This window comes from Pholcus phalangioides, unplaced genomic scaffold, assembly GCF_987345545.1.
Source record: "Pholcus phalangioides strain wild (caught in Gottingen) unplaced genomic scaffold, Ppha-v1.0 ptg000003l_1, whole genome shotgun sequence".
NCBI classification, from domain to species: Eukaryota; Metazoa; Arthropoda; class Arachnida; order Araneae; family Pholcidae; genus Pholcus; species Pholcus phalangioides.
This window is the reverse complement of record NW_028301596.1, coordinates 46,070,806-46,090,642: the sequence shown is the minus strand read 5'-3', so window position 1 is coordinate 46,090,642 and position 19,837 is coordinate 46,070,806. Positions and strand designations below refer to the sequence as shown.

Here is a 19,837-nt window from a genome sequence, read left to right as displayed (position 1 = left end):
AGAGAATTTTGTTATATATTTCTCTCAAATATGAAAATTCTAGTTTTACTGGAACTGCTTTTTGTGATTAAATTTCTCATGACATTGTCAATGTGTTACCAAACGTTCATCAGTGAAATCTGGCGAGTTGTATCTGAGAATTCTTCTCACATTTGTCTACATCAAATCCAACATATTTCATCGCCAAAGGATTTAATTATATCTTCAATTTACAAGCCCATTTCCAGGATTAAAGTTGAACTTCAAGCCTAATTTTAAAGGTTAGAATTCCTAAAAGCAACTTTTAAAAATAAATCATGTTACAGTGAAACCGTTTATAAAGCGAGGGGTATCTTGTATATGTGAGTATTGTTGTTGAAGATATACACGGGTTGTTGCTATTAGTCATGGCAACAATGTTTTTTTTAAACATGTATGATAGACACAAAAAACTGAAACAAAATTGAATAGTACATCATGTTGAACCTCATTTGGACGAATCTCTTGATATGAATTAAATATTTTTTTCATTGGATATAATCAAAAATTGCTGTTTTGTTTTGTCAATACTAAATTTTTTTCACATGTTATTTAACTTACTCTTAACATAGTTCACCCATGTCTTTCTCACATGAGGAATACAAGTCATGTGCTCCAAGACTAAGAGAAGAGAAAAAATTCACCATAAAAAGACTACGCCACAATGAATTCTTAACCTATAGTCTTCCATAATATCCACAACACTATTAACGATGTGGAAAATATCAAATAAAAAATATCAAAACCAGATTCTTGAAATGCACATTACTGTACCTCTCGTATTTTGTTATCTATGCTCCTGGAGCACATAACCTGTATTTTTCCAACTCAACTGTTCCGATACGCTGCCCTCTTTGATGTGGCATGGCCCTAAATCTTACAGCTGAACCCTTAGGCCAAGGTCTTTGGTAGGTCCCATGCTAGGATTTTCCACAGCCACTCTAAATTCACAGAGTAAAAAAAGCAAAATAGGATTCACTCATAAGGAGCCAACCTTCTGGAGTAGTACTCCAATAATATACATATACTGGAGTTTTTTGTTTCCCACTTTTTCAAAATTAAAAAATAGCTGCGGGTGGAAGTTATTTGAGAAAAAAAACCACATTTGATAGTAAATTTAATGAAACCATTTTTTTGTTACAAAGGAAACGTTTCTGATTTGTATACAAAATGTTTTGCACAAAACTTTGAACTTCATTTTGGCACGCTTACAAAAAAAAAAAAGACATGCAAAAAATAATTACAGTAACTACTTTTGTCTCGCAAACAAACCATTAAAACATAGATTTGACATTTAAACAAATCAGAAAATATGACATTTATGTTGAGGAGGCAAACAAACAGGAAAGTTCTCATAACTTAAAATTTCATACAAATTGTAAATGTTTTGAAGATTTTCATTTAACAACAAAATTTGCAGTAATATACTGAATCTTGTCAATTTGATCACAGCTTTGCAGTTATTTTAGGTATAAAAAATACGCGATATGAATATATTTTTTAAACAAAAAAGAAAAGTATTTATGTAAATTATTTTTGAACATACAACATAAAAATTCAAATTTTTAACCATTGTGTTTTTTGTAAATATCAATAACTTCTTGAACATCTTCAGGCGATCCCAAAAATGTTGGGCACCTTTGGTGTATAGATGTTGGTGTAACATCCAAGATTGGAATAGAGCCATTGGTAGCGGTTCCTCCAGCTTTTTCAATCAGATAAGCCATAGGGTTACACTCATACATAAGCCTCAACTAGGAGAAAAGACATGTCAAATCATTGACTGATGAATTGTAATTATAAATTCTGAAAATTAATGCCTTCACTACAGAGAAAAAGGCGTGTCAAAACACGTGTCTAAAAATTTTGAGAGAAGGATGGCAAAACAATTTTTCATGGTAACCGATCATTAAAAGTGCAGTTGATTCCCAATACAGCCCAACTCTGCTTAGCACTAGAAATTTCTATTGAACAAAATCTTCTATCTAAGCCTTACAATGAATTATTCAACCATGATGTGGCATAGGCCTATACCGAATTTTTCACAGCGCAAAAATGTTTCAAAACAGGTTGTGACATTAAAGCAGGGTTTTACTGTTCTAGTGAGCACATTTATGTTACAATAAACAGTTTCTCTCTCTTTAGCAGTTCTCTCATTATTTACTTTCAAAGTCTTCATAAAAGGATATACACTTGACATACTCTTCAAAGCGGTTCATTGTAGTGTGAGCACAGGGAATAATACAGTAGATTTTCAATTATTAAACTCTTAATTATTAGACACTGTTATGCGACACCTTCCCCCAGTACACTGGTGTCAAAATTAGAGTGATTTTAAAAAATCTGATACTAGAAATCTAGTACTTTTTCTAAAACTGACTGTTACAATTATCATACTTTTGTTTTTGTATTTTGTGTGCACTTAAAAAAAAACGTTACTAATAAATATATCCTTTCAGTAATTATGATTTTACTTATGCAATTATGCGCATGCCCTTGGGTCTGTAAATGTCAGATAATCGGGAGAGTGTTTTTTATTAATTTGAAAAAATTGCTGTGGGAATAAGACCATTATAGATCTGAACGTGAAATATGTGGTATACTCATATAATCATGCTTATTCAACAATATAGTTTTAATCATTAGAGAACACATCTCAATTGCTAATATAGTCGACTCCCGTTATGATTTTCTCATCGTTCCAACTAAAATGGGTGTAATATCATCCATTTTAGCTTAGTCTTCAAAAGGAAAACAAGGTTGTTATAGAATGGTTGTTATACAAAAACATTTATTGTACTGGATCATTGTAATAAAACAGTTGCTATAATGTCTGGTCATTATAATGAGCATTGACTGCTTCATATGGATAAGTGTACAGAAATATTTGCAAGGGGGAGCACTTCACACAAGCAGAATATTTTTTAAAGAATGTATTGTATAGCATTCAAAATCGTATATGTATCATTTCATATGTATCATTTTCATCAACCGGCAATTCAAATATATACCTTTCCATTGGGAGCATCTTTAGTTGCAGGATACATGAATATTCCCCCATATTTTAAAGTGCGATGGACATCAGCAACCATTGATCCAACATAACGAGCACCATATGGTTTTCCACTCTGAAATTAAAATAGGCTTCAACTACATGATATTCAAGATTCCTGCAATAAAATGCAATCAAAGGTTAATATTCCATGATATCTTATTAATGATAATGTGAAAATGACAAGTTTGAGTACCAGGATGGCAGTCTCATACAAGCTACAAAACATTCCTGTCTAAACATATGGTTGGTGTTAATCAAGAACATGCGCAACCTCTCCTCTCTATGATGTTATTATGAACTTTTGAGCGGAGCCTAAATATACTATCCATTCAAAGAGGAAATCTTATTGCAAGTCAGAGCTCTCAATCCTCACAAATATATTTTTCAGTGTATTGGTTTAACATTTTAAGCAGCACAGCAGAAAAATCTCACCTTCTTTCTTAAAATGCCACATCTTTTCTAACAAAATAGGCTTTCAAGGAAACAGTTATTTTCCGTATATTTTGCTGAGATGAACTCGGAAAGAAAAGTCATCACGTTTCCACCTGATGAGTTTTCTTTCAGAGTTCACCTCAGCAAAATATCTGGAAAACAATTGTTTCCTTGACATCTCGGGCTGAGAAAAAAGCCATCTATCTCACTCTAAAATAGGCTTTCCTACAATTTTCAGCATGTGCAAACTGAGGGGTATAAAACAAAGAGTTCTATTCAGGAATCAACTTTACAAAATATTTGGACTTGTCAATGTTTGTCTTTCAAGGAGGAGAGAGAGATCTTGTCAATACTGCTTAAAGGGTTAACAGAAACCAATCTTTGATGGCATTTCAAAGACTCACCAATTTGGGAAGATACAAGACTTTGATAGTGAATAGAATTATATTTGTATGTTCAATAAAACTTTTACACTATTCATATTTGCCAATACATCCATGAACCTTGAATTTGATATCAATGTAAGTGAACATAAATGCTTGCTGTAAAAAAAGGAATTTTTATCATTTTGTGATGTGGGGTAAATGAAATATTTGCGTCAATATGATGTGGTGACTGGATCGCTGTGGTGGGGTTCAAAGGCTTTTGATCTCTCATGAAAATTAGAAGGCATTCTGAAGGATTTGAAGGGGTCGAGTTTCATTTTATCATCTTGATCTGTTTTTTTTTGTAATACTGGGTGCCATGCCTTACTCAAGTTAGTTCTCCTGTCTTCCTACTGAAATTTCCTTTGTGTTTGTAGATCTCTATTGCGTTGTGGTTCAAACAAGGGTAGAAATGCAATTTGAAAGAGAGGACATCAAATATCTTGGAACTGGTTAATTTGAGTAAGACATATTGGGCAACAGCAGATTTTTTTCCCACTTGTCTCGGGTGGCAATGCGCCCTAATGCATTGACGCTCGGAGAAGAAAAATATTCATTTTTATTCTGTTAACTCTTCATAAAAAAACAGCGGTAGTATAACTGGGCAATTCAAAAGAAAACCAGAATATTGACTAAATACTACAGTATACCTTAGGATACTTTTTGCTATTCACATATTCTTTGACAGCTTCATCCCATTTCGAAGCATAACCTTCATTTATGCTGTAAATATTCCCTCTGGGCTTTATCCTCATGTTTGGATCAGTAAGAACAAACTCTCCTATTGCCTAAAAAAACAATAAGAAGAAAATTTCAATGCATAGCAAATTCACAAATCTTATCCAAGTGTAATTTATTAAACCAAAAGCAGGTTTATCTCTTCATTTGAGTCAAGATTAAACATGCATTCATAGCTAAAATGAATCCAAATACAGCGGAACCTTGGCTTATGAGTATTATCCTCTTTGCTCAAGAGGTACACACATAGATGCACCTACATTTTTAATGGTTTTAATAATTTTTTAAATAGTTGGTTTTGGCTCAGGTTTGAAAATAATTAGTTTATGAATGTGCTCATAATTCAAAACAGTTGTATTTATTGAATCAAACTTCTCCGCAAGAAATAACAGGAACTCAAATGATTAATTTCACGACTGTTCCCCTCGTGCCACCCATGATTCTTTTCAAAGATAAAGTGCAGGTTGATTTATTTTAAATTATTGTACTTTTACTCACTTTTATATACAAGCAAATATTTTCAGAATGATATACAAGAGCAGGGGGTTTCATTTTAGAATTCCTTCTTGCATTAACATCCAACAAGAAAGTGACAGTCTTTCATGGGCTTGTGATAGGAATGTCACTGCCATAGTCTGACATTTTCATGAATGGGCCCAAATTAAATAAGGGTCCTTAAACTATTATAGGGCTTCATTAATACACAAATATAAAATATAATTTTTTAATCCGGTCTTATTAAAATAAAGAGAGCCCTAAAAAATGTTTGAACTTGGCCCCGTAACTCGTTAAGATGGCCTTGCCTGCAGTGAAAAAGTGAGCTGCTATGCGATCACATGGGTATTGTGATGGACTCTCATCCTGAAGATCTAAGTTCAAACCCAGTTGATGGAAACTCAAATGATTCATTTCACAAATGTTCCCCTTGTGCCACTACTTAGCTACTTCACCAAACAACAACTCTGGCCATATCGCTATACTACTACTACTCAACAGTGCATATACTTCGTACACATTCCTCTGCGGAATTCCTGATGAATCAGTAAATGCCAGAATGCACATGTGTTGTGAACTAAAGTAAAGTTTGTTTCTAATACTGTTATGAGCAGTGATCCCATCTGCTATTAATTTTTTAAACTATGAGGGAAGTGTAATGATTGAATAATTGTACGTCGTAGGTCTGTTGCTATTTGTAGCAAGACTTTCTAATGGGGGGGGGGGGGGGGGGGGAATCAGCTCACATTTGCGCCTCAAAGTTTGAAACCATAGAAAACCAACTTCTGCATACCCCCACTATGGCAATATCGCTATACTGCAATTTACTGCAGTTAAGGAGTTGAGATGGAAATAAAGGAACCATTTCTTGGCGGTTGCCTCAAGCTCGTTAGGGGGAATACCTTGTTTTCTATATTCTTTCCCCAATGAAACCAGGGATCCGATGACAACCTTCACAGTGTCATATGAGCATCTTATCACCATGCCATTCGTACACAAAAAAAGCGATGGCAACAGCATACATAGTTTTCAGGTGGTCACCCTCCCAAGTAAAGCGCTGATGCTTAACTTCGACGATCAGACGAGAATTGGTGTTTTCAGCATGGTATGACTATTGTGGTCATCGGCTTGAGTTGGCTGTCTGTAGTTTGTCAACTTTAAGGCATGAATGTAAGCCGGTCTCCAATTAAAAAAAAATCTTTATACGGAGAACAGGCAGGCAAACACAAATTTTAAAATACTGTATACACATCATGCTGCATTGATTTTCTTACCGGATCTAGCATAAATCCATTAACCGATCCTCCTATCGACAAAACGACCATAGTTGCACTGCCATACAATGCATACCCAGCAGCAACAATATTTCTGCCACACTGCAAAGCATCTTTTTCTGTAGGTGCACCAGGCGAGGACTGAAATTGGATGCATGGAAATAATTAAAGCAACAACAGTTATAAAACATTATCATCACCATAAATATATCTGATTCAATAGGAACTGGAAAAAAAAAAAAAAAACCTTTATTTTCAAATAAAATTGACAGTGTTAGCTAAAAAAAGAAAAAAAGTGTTGAATGCTGCCGATCGAATTGAGAAATAAACTGTAGGTACTGTCTAATTTGTCATGTGAAGCAAATGGCCGTGAGATGCAACAAAAACAGTGAGATCAATCAATAATCAATCTAACCAAAATATGTTTGGCGAAAGAAAATTAAATGACCCAGTGACCATATTTTATTGAGAATAATACAGGGAACTATGATCCTATTGTAAAATATGAAACATCATCGGTTATCATCAAAACCAATGCCTTAAGTTGGCAAAAAAAATCCCCAATTCATTGTTAAAATTACGAAAAACTTTAAACCTGACAAATATGCGAGATGAATATTTACATTTATAGCCATAATTATTATAATTTATAAGTTATGAAAATGTTTTTTATTAACGATTATATTAAATATTACAAACACCATTAAAAAAAAGTTGGAATGACCAAAAATATAGGAATGTCCCATAATATAGGATGCAAACTCCTGTCAAATTGTTTCAGACATTTTATTGGTCCTCAAGTTCAGAAGCATTGAAAAATGCTGCACTAGAATAAGATTATTAGATGTCCATATTTAGTAGAGACAATGCCTTTCAATTACAGATTTTGAAAAAAATCCATATTCTTCCTGTACTTTCATGAAATCTTTGAAGTTGATTAGCAAATTTTGCTTAAGAAAAAAATTTGTTGATTATATCGTGAATAAAACTGTAAGACTTGCAACAATGCAAGAAAAGGCTGTAATGATAATTGGCTAAGCTGGCCATTAATATCACTCTTAGTCTTCTATTCGGGACTTTCACCCGACAGGATTTTGCTTTCCATTTCCATTCTAAAAACAAATTTAACCTGATGTTGGATGTGAATTGATAATGATAGGCTGGATGTCCTGCTTTTGTCTCATTGAAATATGCTACTCCTACTGCTGCTGTCAATGAAATATAGGGTAGGTACCTGAAATTTGAATTTAAAATTGTCACAATGTGACCAGAAAAAGTATAAGCAATTTGATATAAAATCAGTATGTCAAAGCTAGTAAGAATGCAATTCCAATTTGAGTTTTTTTTAAACACTTTTACATCAAATTGTATTTGTGTTTAATCAATACCCTAACATTCCACGGTCAAATAACTATTTATGTATTAATGCAACTAGGGTCACCAATTTGGGAATTCTCATTGATGAGCGGTTTAGGTTTTCTGAATATTGTTCAGCGATAATCAAAATTTCATTTTCAAAAAGGTATCTTCGCGTTCTCCTAAATCATTCATCTGATTTTCTGATGGTTAGTTTGTCCTGGACTACAGTATGCTGTAAGGTTTTGGAGACCACACATACACAGAGGGACACGGATTTGGTTGAAGGGGTTAAGAGAAGAGCTTTGCATGCCCTTATTGGCACACAGTTCTGAAGACTTTTTTTTTTTTTGAACGTTTACATTGGAAGAGCGCAGGTGTCAGGGTGGGGGATATGATCAAAGTGTTTAAAATTTTCAACGGGATGGATCATGAATTATTAAAATGACATCAATCAACTGCTTCAACAAGGGGACACCAGTATAGATTGGTAAGGGATAATTCCAGGTTGTGGTGTCGCAGGGAATTTCTCTAATAGGATTGCTAATAAATGGAATAGCTATCCCCTGGGGAGGGGGGAGTAGCAAATTCTAACACAACTGATGTTTAAAAATTTAAAAAGAAATATGATAAACATATTGGGGTAAATTGAGAAGCTATCCATACTTAGATGAGACGACCATAAATATTTTTTATATCGGTATCATATTATATTTTACCATGCATATAGTTCTTAGTTTTTACAATTGCATATTTTATTATGGATTGCTGTATTTTAGAAATATATGACATCCATATTTGTTATGGGCATATTTTTTCTCAGTCACCTCAATGGCCATTTTGCCAGTTGTGGCCTCTTGTTTTTGTATAAATATTTATAGAACACTGCCTGAAGGTATTGCCTTGAATGGTTGAAACAAAAATAAGAGTTTGTAGAAACATTATGAATACATCAAAAGCAATATAATTCTCTCTGAAGTAAAACCTTAAAGATATAAAAGCTCATTTTAAATCAAAATAAAGTCATGCTTCTTCATCTTAAAGCGTTCCTAAAATTCAATTCTACAGTAGACACTGCTTATTGGAATCACAGATAATGTTATCATTCGGGTAATCAAACAATCACACCAACAAAGAAATCTTTATCAGCCCAGAAACAGGACATACAAATATAAAAGAATGCATGATTAAATCATATACGAGTCATCTCGCCTATTTCGGATGTCGAAAGGCTAACGCTGGCTGTTTGGCGAATTTTGGCCCGAAAATGATTTTTTTTTTGTGACTTGATGCAATGGTAATAATTTACATTAAATTTGTGACGTAATTTTGGCGATAAAAACAAAAGCAAGTCCCTTTTCTGGATAATTTTTTTAAACAATATTCTTTCCCCTAAAGGTAGAGATTTTTACAATCAATGTCAAAATTGAGTAGATAAGAATTTTTTGGGAGTCCATGAGATGCAGTAGAAATTTTAGTCATCTGGAATATCCGGGAGCCTTGGTATCTATGATATTGTAATTATATTTGCTACTGGGTTTCTTTCAGGTATCAATTGGTCATTATCAGAACCCCCTTAGTCTTGATGTAATCTCAATAAGCACCGTACACTGAATTTAAAACTATTAAAAACTGTAGAAGTTACTCTAAATTCAAATCGTTTATTACAAAGACATATATTGTTTGAAGGTTTTGATAAAAATCTTCCAAGTAGTCATACACCCTCTTAACGAAATGTGAACAATAACTGATAAATAAATCACAATTTCATTGTATCAGTAGTTATCAAAGCACCCCCCACTACAAGCCCGATTCAAATTTATGTACAAGTCTAAAGTTCTAAAATCTGTAAAAATTACCTTTTTGACTATTGCGAAAATCGATCCAATTGAAACGAGACAATCAATGTTAGAGGAGCCATCTAATGGATCAAACATGACTATATACTTCCCATGCTTATCGGTTTCAACCTCTATGACATTGTCATTCTCTTCCGAGACTAGAAGACAAGTCGCATATGATGACTTGAGCATATTGATGAAGAGATCATTTGCAAGCACATCAAGCTTTTTGACAGTCTCTCCTTGTACATTGGTCGAGCCGGTGATTCCATAGCTGCAATATCAACAATGCAGAACTTGAATTATAGAAATCGTTCACACACACACAGTACATCACATAAAAACACTCACTTTGTCCAGTCACAGTGAAACTACAAGAGGAAGCATGCAAATGATATTTCTTAGAGTGATTATATCTTTCTTACTTAAGGGGGTATTAATCCCCTCAGTCAATGAAGGCAGAAAATAAATTTAATATTTTTCTGATTTTTTATTTTTTTCCCCAGGGATCACAAGTCAATTAGGGGTATAGACAAACTTTAACTGGGAGAGCAATTGCTCCTCTGCTCCCCCCCCCCCTATGGGCCCACTTTGACGGGGAGCTTCTCGGAGCTCCTCTATGGTAAATTAACAGTGCAAAATAAAAAATGATGAGAATTGTCTTGGACCCTGTCAGCCTCCCATCCTCATGGAGGTCATGTTACGCCACTGCCTGTAGCGCTCCATCAGTCACCACTCAATGTCCCTTACAGGAGTCACCATTCGCCCACAAATATATGCAATACATTGAATGTAACTGTGCAACACAATTGAACAATGTTACAAATACGAAAGATTCATGCTGCAGCAAACACATACTGGGCAGAGAATGTATGACAGAGACAGCGAGTCCTCAAGCACCCATAGCAACACCCCCTCCTCCCAACCAGTAAATAAATCACCATGACCTTCACGAATGATAATAGAGGTCACCCCCGTCACAACTACAAGGTCATTTGAGGTCACAGGTGAACAAAGACTATGTGTAATTAGATAACTGAAATAGTCACTCACAGACTGGCTATACCTGCTTTTCGGACAGCTGAGGAAATCGCCTTCAACGCAGTCAAAATGTTGCTGATCAGTTGCGTCAACTCGCCAGTGGCGTGAGGGATTTTCCGCTGCTCGTCGAGGACGTACCGAGTTACCGTCATGCAGTCGGTGTCGAGAGCATGTCCCTTGGAGGTCATCGTTCAAAGCTGAAACCACAGCTCGACAACTACTCCGGGGAAATGTACCAGAAATTTATAAATTCGCGTTTATATTTTCACGACCTTTAAATTTAAACACGGTAGGTTTTGGACACCGACCTACTCTACTGGTCTCTTCACCGTGAATTCAAATTGATTTCATATGCCACCGAAGATGAGTCAACTATTTTTAGAACCCATTAACCATAATTTGATGGAGCACAATGCGGGACATTTTGTGTGCTTTGCTACGACCTGCTCTTGTTTCTTCCGAGTGTCACCTTTTTTCCTGGATCAGGTTGTTTCCACGCAGCACGAACCGATTAGGAATATTTCGCGTCGGCAGAAACGCGTAACTTCATGACGCTAAAGTCAGGTTTTCCTAGGAGTAGAATTTCTGCGCCGTGTCAACGCCGTCTAGAGCAAGCCTTCTGCTTTAGAAGGTATTGGCCGTGTGCAGCGTGAAAACGCTCATTGGTTGAAAACCTGAAATCCAGGTTTATTTGACCAATCAGCGTTTTTACGCTGCGCGCGCTGTAGAAACCTGCTCCTAGGAAAACCCGGCTTTCGCGTTTGTTTTCCTAGCATGGCGCATCATCTGTTTCGTCGTCCACAAATCCACGTATTTTTGCACAATAAAAGAAGACAGAATGGAAGGGAAAGAACACAACAAAAGTGAAGAGAAGATCTGTGAAATGCATGGCGCACGACGCATTTCACTCCTCCAGAACATGGAGATACGGGGGGGGGGGGGGGCGCGTGAATGTCATCCACGCGTGCCTCCCAAGCGTCAAAGGTGGAGCTGACTGATTTAATGCATATGTTTTACCGCTAAAGTGCAGAAATCAGTTATTCTACAGATTATCTAGGTATCAAATCAGTTAATCTGCAGATTAGCTAGGTAATGGGCATATTAACGGCTTTCGAGCTTTAGCGGTAACGTGTATGGCCAATCACGCCCGACGTAATGCGGTGTGTGAGGCGTATTGTGCTCTGTAGGAAAATAGTCACACTGTTTTTATTATCGGTGGTCGACTGAGTTGGTTTTCTGTGGTTCCAACTTCGAAGCGCGAATGCAAGCCGATCTCCTCGTTAAAAAGTCTTGCCACATAGAGCAACAGGCTTCCAAACGGTACAAATATTCAATTATTACACTTCACTTTTGAAACATAGATGGCAGCACTGAAAAAAAAATCAGAACACTATTAGGATTAGGGGCCGTTCAAGTATTACGTACGCAAATTTTTAGCCATTTTTGACCCCCCCCCCCCTGTCAGCAAAATTTCATCATCAGCTCTGCCCCTCTGAATTCAACTCATATTTTCATAAAGGGTGGTTGATGACGTAAGCATTATCCAAACCCCCCCCTCCCCCATCAATGTTTATATAAATCAATCCCATCAATGAATATTTTTTTGAAAGATTAAACAATTCAATCAAAACACACACACACAAATTCATCTTCGCAACAGCCAGTTAAAAATCTTGTTGTGGTAGCGGAGAGAGACGTGATCCTTGCATTCTCACCAATGGCCGTCGAAATTCCCAGAATTCTGTCTGTTTCTGCTTTTTTAGTGGTTCTGTTTAAAGTTGGGAAAAATAATTGCTTTGGCCGGTTTTATTGGTCAGAATAGTCGCGCCATCTATTGCAGAAATCGGGATAAGTGACGTCATTAAGGATGCGGACGCAACTGTCGCCTTTCCGTCTTCGGATTTGGTAACCCTACTATATACGCAATCAGGTTGTTAAGTACTCTCACTTATGACACAATTGACTCTGTAGTAAACTGCCCATGGCGATAGATCGGAGTCGTGCTTTGAAAGGGGCCGTTCAAGTATTACGTAAGCAAATTTTTAGCCATTTTTGATTCCCCCGTCAGCACGCATTTTTGTACCCCCTGTACTGTTGTAGGAGAGATTAAAGTGAAATTTTCACCCCTCCTCTGGTTCAGCATCCGGGGCATTAGGCCAACGCCCCCCTAAAGAAGACACCCACTCTTCTTTCTTCAAAAAAAAAAAAATTGGGCGGATTAGGAAGACAAACGGAATAGATGGAATTAGGAACTCCTGGAATCGCATGAAAGGCATTGCTTGGAAATGGAAGAGGGAATTCCCCCCCCCCCCCCCCACTTCTTCAGTGTACGGCATTAGCTGTTGGTGAGCAAACAATGCTATTTTAAAATGGATGTTGCGGTTTTTTTCGAACTGTTCTTTTCCATATTATCCTGGAGTAAGCTGAGCCATCGTTAAAATAGCATCTGCCCTGTTATGCCCTAATATAAGAGTGGACACACAAAGATTCCAACTATTTTTGACTTCTCACAGAAACTAGCAAAAAGTTTCTTCAATTCGCTTGAAAAATCTGATTATCAGCATCTACAAGAAATTACTAGCTATCAAAAAGAAGAAATTGCTAATTATAGAGGCCTTAATTTATGACAAGGCCAGAGGTGCCTGGGTTATAAAACCACCCCCTGTAAATAAATTTAACCATTTCAATTACCTATATTTTGTAAATACATTTATTCGCATTTATTTAATATTTCAAACATATTTAATTAATGCGAGAATGTCTTCGACATCAGTAATAAAACTATTATGTATAATTGATGCAAAATATATAGAAGATAGGATAAAAAGGATTATAGTATTAATTAAACTATAATATACAAGGATGACGTCACTCTCCGCTACCATACGAAGGTTTTAACAACTGGCTGTTGCGAAGATATATTTTGGAAAGAGAGAAAATTCAACTGCCCCTGCGGGGAATCGAACCCACGTCCTTTCACTTTCCGGGTGAACGCACTAGACTACAGAGGCACCGAATCTCTCAATCTTTCCTTGGAGCTCGTGTACACTGAAAGGGACCGTATACGGACGGCCAGACCAGACTCAGGCCAAGCTCACAACTGCTGACGCTGCCACCAGATGGCGACTTACACTAACGGCGACTTGGGTAAGTCGCCATCTGGCCACGCTATACTCTGCCGTTACGTGGTCCCATGTCACGCCAGAGACGTTTTGAATTACGATAGGTGGAAATTTATGATTGGTGGGAATTCTGTGATGTGGGAATACCCACCTCACAGACGTGACGTGAAATACGCAAACGTCTGAGTAGTGTGTAGCGGCCTTAAGATTCAGCCTTGTGATTCATTTCATGAAATTCCCATTGCGTACGCCAGTGTTTAGATATTTGCCGCTGTGGTGGTCGGTGGTCATAGTGACGGACTCGCATCGCGAGGATCCGGGTTCAAACCCCACCGTCGCCGCAGTGGTGGTCGGCTGAAGTTGGTTCCCAACTTCGAGGCGCAAATGCGGGCAGATCTCCCTAGTGAAAAGTCTCGCCACAGAGAGCAACAGGCCTACACACAACGATACAATCATTACATTTTACTCATAATTAGAAAAACATATAACAAGCATTACTCAGAAAAAAACTTCACGTCAGGTTTCACTACACGTACATTCCAACATGTACTAATTCGTTAGAGGTTCCGCAGAGGAATATGAACGAGGTACATGTATGGTGTAGTAGTAGTGTTTAGATATTACACTAAAATGAGACAAGGCCGAAGCCAGGAATTGATTTCGGTGAGGGAATGTTGTTCCGGGGAGGTGGGAAACGAAAGTGATTTTCTGGTGGCCCTCAGGCCAGAGGTTTTTTTACGAGGCCCTTCATAGTGAATTTATAGTGTGAAAAAAAGTCGATGGCTATTCCCCCCCCCCCCCCCCAAGGGGAATCGGGTAATCCCACAAGGATGGATTGACAAGGCTTCAGCCGGGGGAATGAGGTTTGCCCCCCTCCCCATAAATTTCCGAAAAAAATAATGCAATGCACCTTCCATCTCCTGTATACGCGCTTGTGTTCCGTGTATACGGGATGATCAGCGACTTTCAGCCCCCAATGTTTTCTTCATGTCGGTGTCTCTGGGTCAGTCTGTCAGCTTCTCCCTTGTCGTGTGTTTGTGGAGGGCAGTGGAGCCCTCTGAACTTGGCCCGGGAGCCCGACGATAATGATATCAGGTTACAATTTTCCAGAGTTAACGAGAGCTGGTAACAGCTAACAGGTGGGGATACTCAAGGAAATCACTTTAACTGGAAGTAGCGGCGTCAGGCAAGGAGGACACCCGAGCACGCCCCTCAAGAATGACTCAGAAATCGATTTTTTTTAAACAATAACATGATCCTCGGGTATATTCCCAAGGGATCAGCATGATCCATCCAGGGAATCTGTTAGTGTTATTAGACTCCATGTGCCTCGAACCGGGATTAGAACCCTGACCTGCACAGTGAGAGGCTAGTTCCCTAATCACTACTCGACCGCCACGCGGCGAGTCGAGTTTTTTTTACAGTCGAATTTCCTACATGAAATTCAAGACGAGCATCCACAAGGTTCGAAACACTTTCAACCAAGACCGGGGGGGGGGGGGCGTCCACTCCCCTACCCCTCGAAATATGAGAAAATGACCGATATGCCTTGTGAAATAATATGGTTAAATGTATTGCTCTTCTGTCCTCCCCAAAATATTACTCGTCCCCCCTCTCGAATAAATTTTTGGCTAAAGCCCGGCTTCCGACAATCCTGCCCGGAGGCTTCTGATGCTCTCAAAGGCAGCCCTTAGAAATCGTAAATCGGGCAGTAAAATAGAAATCGAAGGCACAAAATGCTATAATTCAATTCATGGCCCCAGACGGTTTTCATCATTTTTTTGTTTTTCACACAATGAATTTACGCTACGAGGGCCTGTGATAAATCTGGCCTGGGAAAATAAATGCAAAATGGTACTTTGTAAAGAGTAAATTAACTTACATTGACAGCGAAATATTTGTAATTTAATGCAATAACGCCAGGTCGTCGATCAATAGCGATAGACGTTTATAATCGAAATGAAAAAGACTCACAGTTTTGCGATTCCAGCTTTTCTCACGGCCGATGAAACGGCTTTTATGGCCGTCAGAACGTTGTTCAGCAGCTGCGTGAGATCTCCAGTGGCACCCGGTACTTTCCGCTGCTCTGCCAACACGAACCTCGTCAAGGTCATGCAGTTTGTGTCGATACCCTGATTGCTCATCGCTTTAACTTCTTTATCCAGCGAATTTTATTAAAATTTTATAAGTTGGAGAGCAGTTTTATTAGGCGTGACCTTCAGGGTAAAAAAGGACGAAGCAGTGCAGACTTGGAACTTGTCGGTCGCTGCCACTTGTAAATAAAGTTGAAATCCGATAAGAAGCGCGATATCAACAGCGTATGTGTATTCAAAGGAAACGTGTTTTTCTTTTTTCCACTAAAAAAAAAAAGGAAGGCTTCTTTTTTGCTTCGTTTCTTCCTCTTTTCGTTTTGTTGTCATAACTGGTCCTTAACACATAATACAGTGGCTGCTGTGGTCTTTCCTGTTCGTGCAAAAAGGTGGTTTTTCTCTATCGGAGAAATTATCTATAAAAAAATGCTAAGGCAACGTGCGACGCAATTTGATTTTTAAGAGTGGGGGGTGATCAATTTGTCAGAACACCCGCAATTTTTATATCAGTTCAAATTTATACCTTTTAAACAATTTCTCGCCGACTCCTTTCTTCTATTCTTCTCTTTCAGTGTTTTCTTTAGAATGGGTTTGACCAGGGGTTCTCAATGTTTTGCACTCCTCGGACAATTTGTGCTAGTAAGATGAAGTCCATTTACCCCTCTGTGCAGTGGCGTCGGAGCCGGGGGTGCTGTGGGTGCTGGCCACGATAATTTGTGACGTGGATCTGAGTACCCCCCGACATTTTATTCAGAAATCGAAATGTCCTATGTAAAGCTCAAGACGAGCACCCACAGCTTCGAAAAAGTTCCGACGCCCCTGCCTCTGTGCTAATAACATGAAGAAAAATCTAAGCCCTCTGTATATTATTTGCAGTGTAGAAAAAAACGAGTTAATTATTTTCTCATATCCGAGCTCATAGTCACATCGAAGTCTCTCCAAAGACCCCTAGTTAAAAACCTATGCTTTTTGACTAAGTAAATGACCTTTTTGGCTCCCTCAACGTAGATATAAGCCTTTATTTATTTATTTGCACATCTCAACAGCCAGAGCCCAAATACAGAGATGAAACAAAAAATAATAATAATAAACACCAAGAACGTATCAAGACCTAAAATATAATAAGATAATAAAAATTATAATATAAATATTACAGTTTAAGAAAAGTACAATACGGAAAAGAACATTATGACGTAAAGGAAGTAGACTAAAATCTCTAAAAACTGTCAAAGAATAAACCTGACTCAAAGATTTTTTTATTGAACTGAAAATAAAGGCTGTAGGTAATTTCTTTTATATAATCGACACTCCATACACAAATGAACCGTAATTTATGAAGTGGAAACTCTTCCTTAAATAATAAAAATTATATAAACAAAACACGTAATTCATATAGACATAGGACATCCATTCATTAAGAAAGCTTTCTTCTCTTAATATTCTTTACTCCTTGAATTTAATCACAATAACGACTAGGTTGCAAATCGGAAGTAAAAGGGTGTGTGTGTGGGAAATTTAAGATTTAAATGTGTAATTCGGTTGTATAGGATTAAAAGTAATGTATTTTTCCTCATTGTATAAATTTAATTTTAGATCGTTAGCATAGAACCATTTTTAAATTAATATTGAATTGTTGTCAATACGATGCCTGAGATTTTCAAGAAAATTCACATGTGTATAGATTAATGCAGAATCATCGGTGTAAGTCAAGGATGGCCAACTTCTCTCTGTTCGAGGGCCAACATAATGGTCAGCTGCAGCGTCGCGGGCCACACCGGGAGTAACACTCCAGTGTATAAGCCGCACCAGTAAAATTACCCGAAAAACTCGCAGATTTGTCTTCGCCATTTGGTGAAACACGGACAATTTAGTCGTTAAACCCTGAATTTTGTGCACTCCTTCTCTTCTTCGTAAACCAATACGTATTTGTTGTGCGTCTAGTAGTGTTCCCAGCTGGGTGCTATGCATCAAAAATTAGTTTTTTTTTCTGTATTTCCATCCAATTATATTCATAGTTTGAATTTTATAGACTAAGCATTTTTTTCTAAATTTTTCTCCAATTATTTTGTTCCCCTTACCCGATTCGGCACCCCCCCCCCTCCTCCTATAGTGGCACCTCGTGCTACCGCACGTTCAAGGAATTGATTGATTCAGTCACGGATAGTATGGATAGTATTGACCATCCGGATTGGGGAAACACGTGATGGTACCAAGATAAGATGGACCAGCTTCGCATGGACCAGACAGATTACTATGGTAGAAAAAATTGTACTGCGTAATTACTGGTGAAGGATGCGCGCACACCATTATTTGTTGCTTCCGTACGTCTGTAAGGGTGCGATTATAGTGCGCGCGGGTTTCCAGAATCAGAAACATGCGTGCATTATAATCGCACCCTAAGATTACAGGGAACCAGATTTACGCACTTACATTCTTATTATGAGACCAATTTTCTTCAAATAGAATGTCTGTGGTTTTGTTTGAAGAAGTGCCAGTATATGATGTAACGTGCAATGCTTCCAACCATGTCGAAATTTAGAGATGAATGTTTCTGTTTTCGGCACAAATTCCTAATCATCGCGTCTGGGTGTAGAATTCTTGGTCAATGGCACAATCAATTCCACTATCAAATGTGATACATTTTTGCTCATTGGAATTATTAGGATCTGCGTAGTCGGTCTATATCTATAGTCGGCTGAAGTTTCAAGTTGCTATTTCGAGTTGGCATAGTGAGCAGAATATCAAGTATGCATTCAGATACAAATACAGAAGCCACAACATACAACTTGCCCAACCAGATGGCGGAAAAAGATATGAAAACAAAGTGCCCATAACAAACTTTATTAGCAATTTTGCATGTTCCAAAAAGCAGTAGGACGAGAAAACATTTTTGGCACTAGAAACAGTGAATGCAAACATTCTGTCAATCAGGAAGTCTGTTATTGGAACCTATTGTTTAAATAATAATCAGAACAACTCAATACACAGTATTTTTACTTTGTCGGGGACCTGTAAAAAAACTCCTTAAGGGCAGCCTGCGGCTCGTGGGCCAGCTATTGGCCACTCCTGGTGTAAGTGATCATGGAACCGTAAAATTCCAATTTGCGTGAATTCGAATTCTTTAAAACATGCAAAATGAAATGAAACAATAAGGAAAGGAAAAGAACAATAGCATCTTCTTTTTTTTGATTGACGTGTTTCGTCCTTTTATTTTCCTTGGCACTTTCTATATGAAACACTTATTTACATAAATTCCCTTTTTTTTTGTTTTTCAAATTATTTATTTATTCATTTTTCTATCCAAAATCACATACAATTTCTCTTATATTCGCCTGTTATTATAATAATAATAATATTATTGAGCTATTTCATCTATAACGTGGTTTATATTCCCATTGTTATCATCATCATCATCGTTTATTTCTTCTTCTTCTTGGAACAACATTTACAGCAAAAAAGAACTTTTATTTCACACTTTTGAGGCATTGCTAGTGGCACTTTATTTTATTAAACAACTATATTTTTGGACAGCACAGAAATAGTTCATCATTTTTTCCCCGATATCAAAAAATGCCTTAAAATATGTCCTTATTGTTATTGTCATTATTTACACTCACACAGAGAGAGACAGACAGACACGTGATTGTGAAAATAACCAGAGATTACATAATAAATATACCACGAACCACAAACACATTTAATCGACGCTCACAGAAGTAAATAATGAAGGGAAAAAAAATCGATTTAAAATTAAAAAATATACAATTATTATACACAACGAAGCTCAGTATCTAATACTTACACGTGTAATAATAAATATCACCATATGAGCAAACATTCCTTGAAAGATTTAGAAAATTAAAAGATGTAGTTTTTTCGTGAAGAGTCTTGCCCCTTGGGAAGATAAAGGTTTTAGGGACCGATGATGTGTGTGTAGCCTAAATGCCGCC

The 19,837-nt window shown here is 37.3% G+C and overlaps 1 protein-coding gene across 2 annotated transcripts; it reads right to left on the bottom strand.

Annotated features, from left to right (window-relative positions):
• Nucleotides 1-1,116: 1,116 nt before the first annotated feature.
• On the bottom strand, nt 1,117-16,331 carry fbp (fructose-1,6-bisphosphatase). 2 transcript variants are annotated; one of them, XM_089249028.1, is made up of 6 exons: nt 15,772-16,331; nt 9,653-9,908; nt 6,438-6,578; nt 4,581-4,718; nt 3,030-3,146; nt 1,117-1,772 (listed from the first exon to the last, which is right to left on the bottom strand). In XM_089249028.1, exons 1-6 carry the CDS (start codon nt 15,939-15,941, stop codon nt 1,584-1,586), a joined length of 1,011 nt encoding a protein of 336 aa, XP_089105154.1. In that variant the 5' UTR covers nt 15,942-16,331; the 3' UTR covers nt 1,117-1,583. The 2 variants fall into 2 exon arrangements, with proteins under 2 accessions (XP_089105154.1, XP_089105146.1); XM_089249020.1 differs by lacking the exon at nt 15,772-16,331 and adding an exon at nt 10,688-11,091.
• Nucleotides 16,332-19,837: the final 3,506 nt, after the last annotated feature.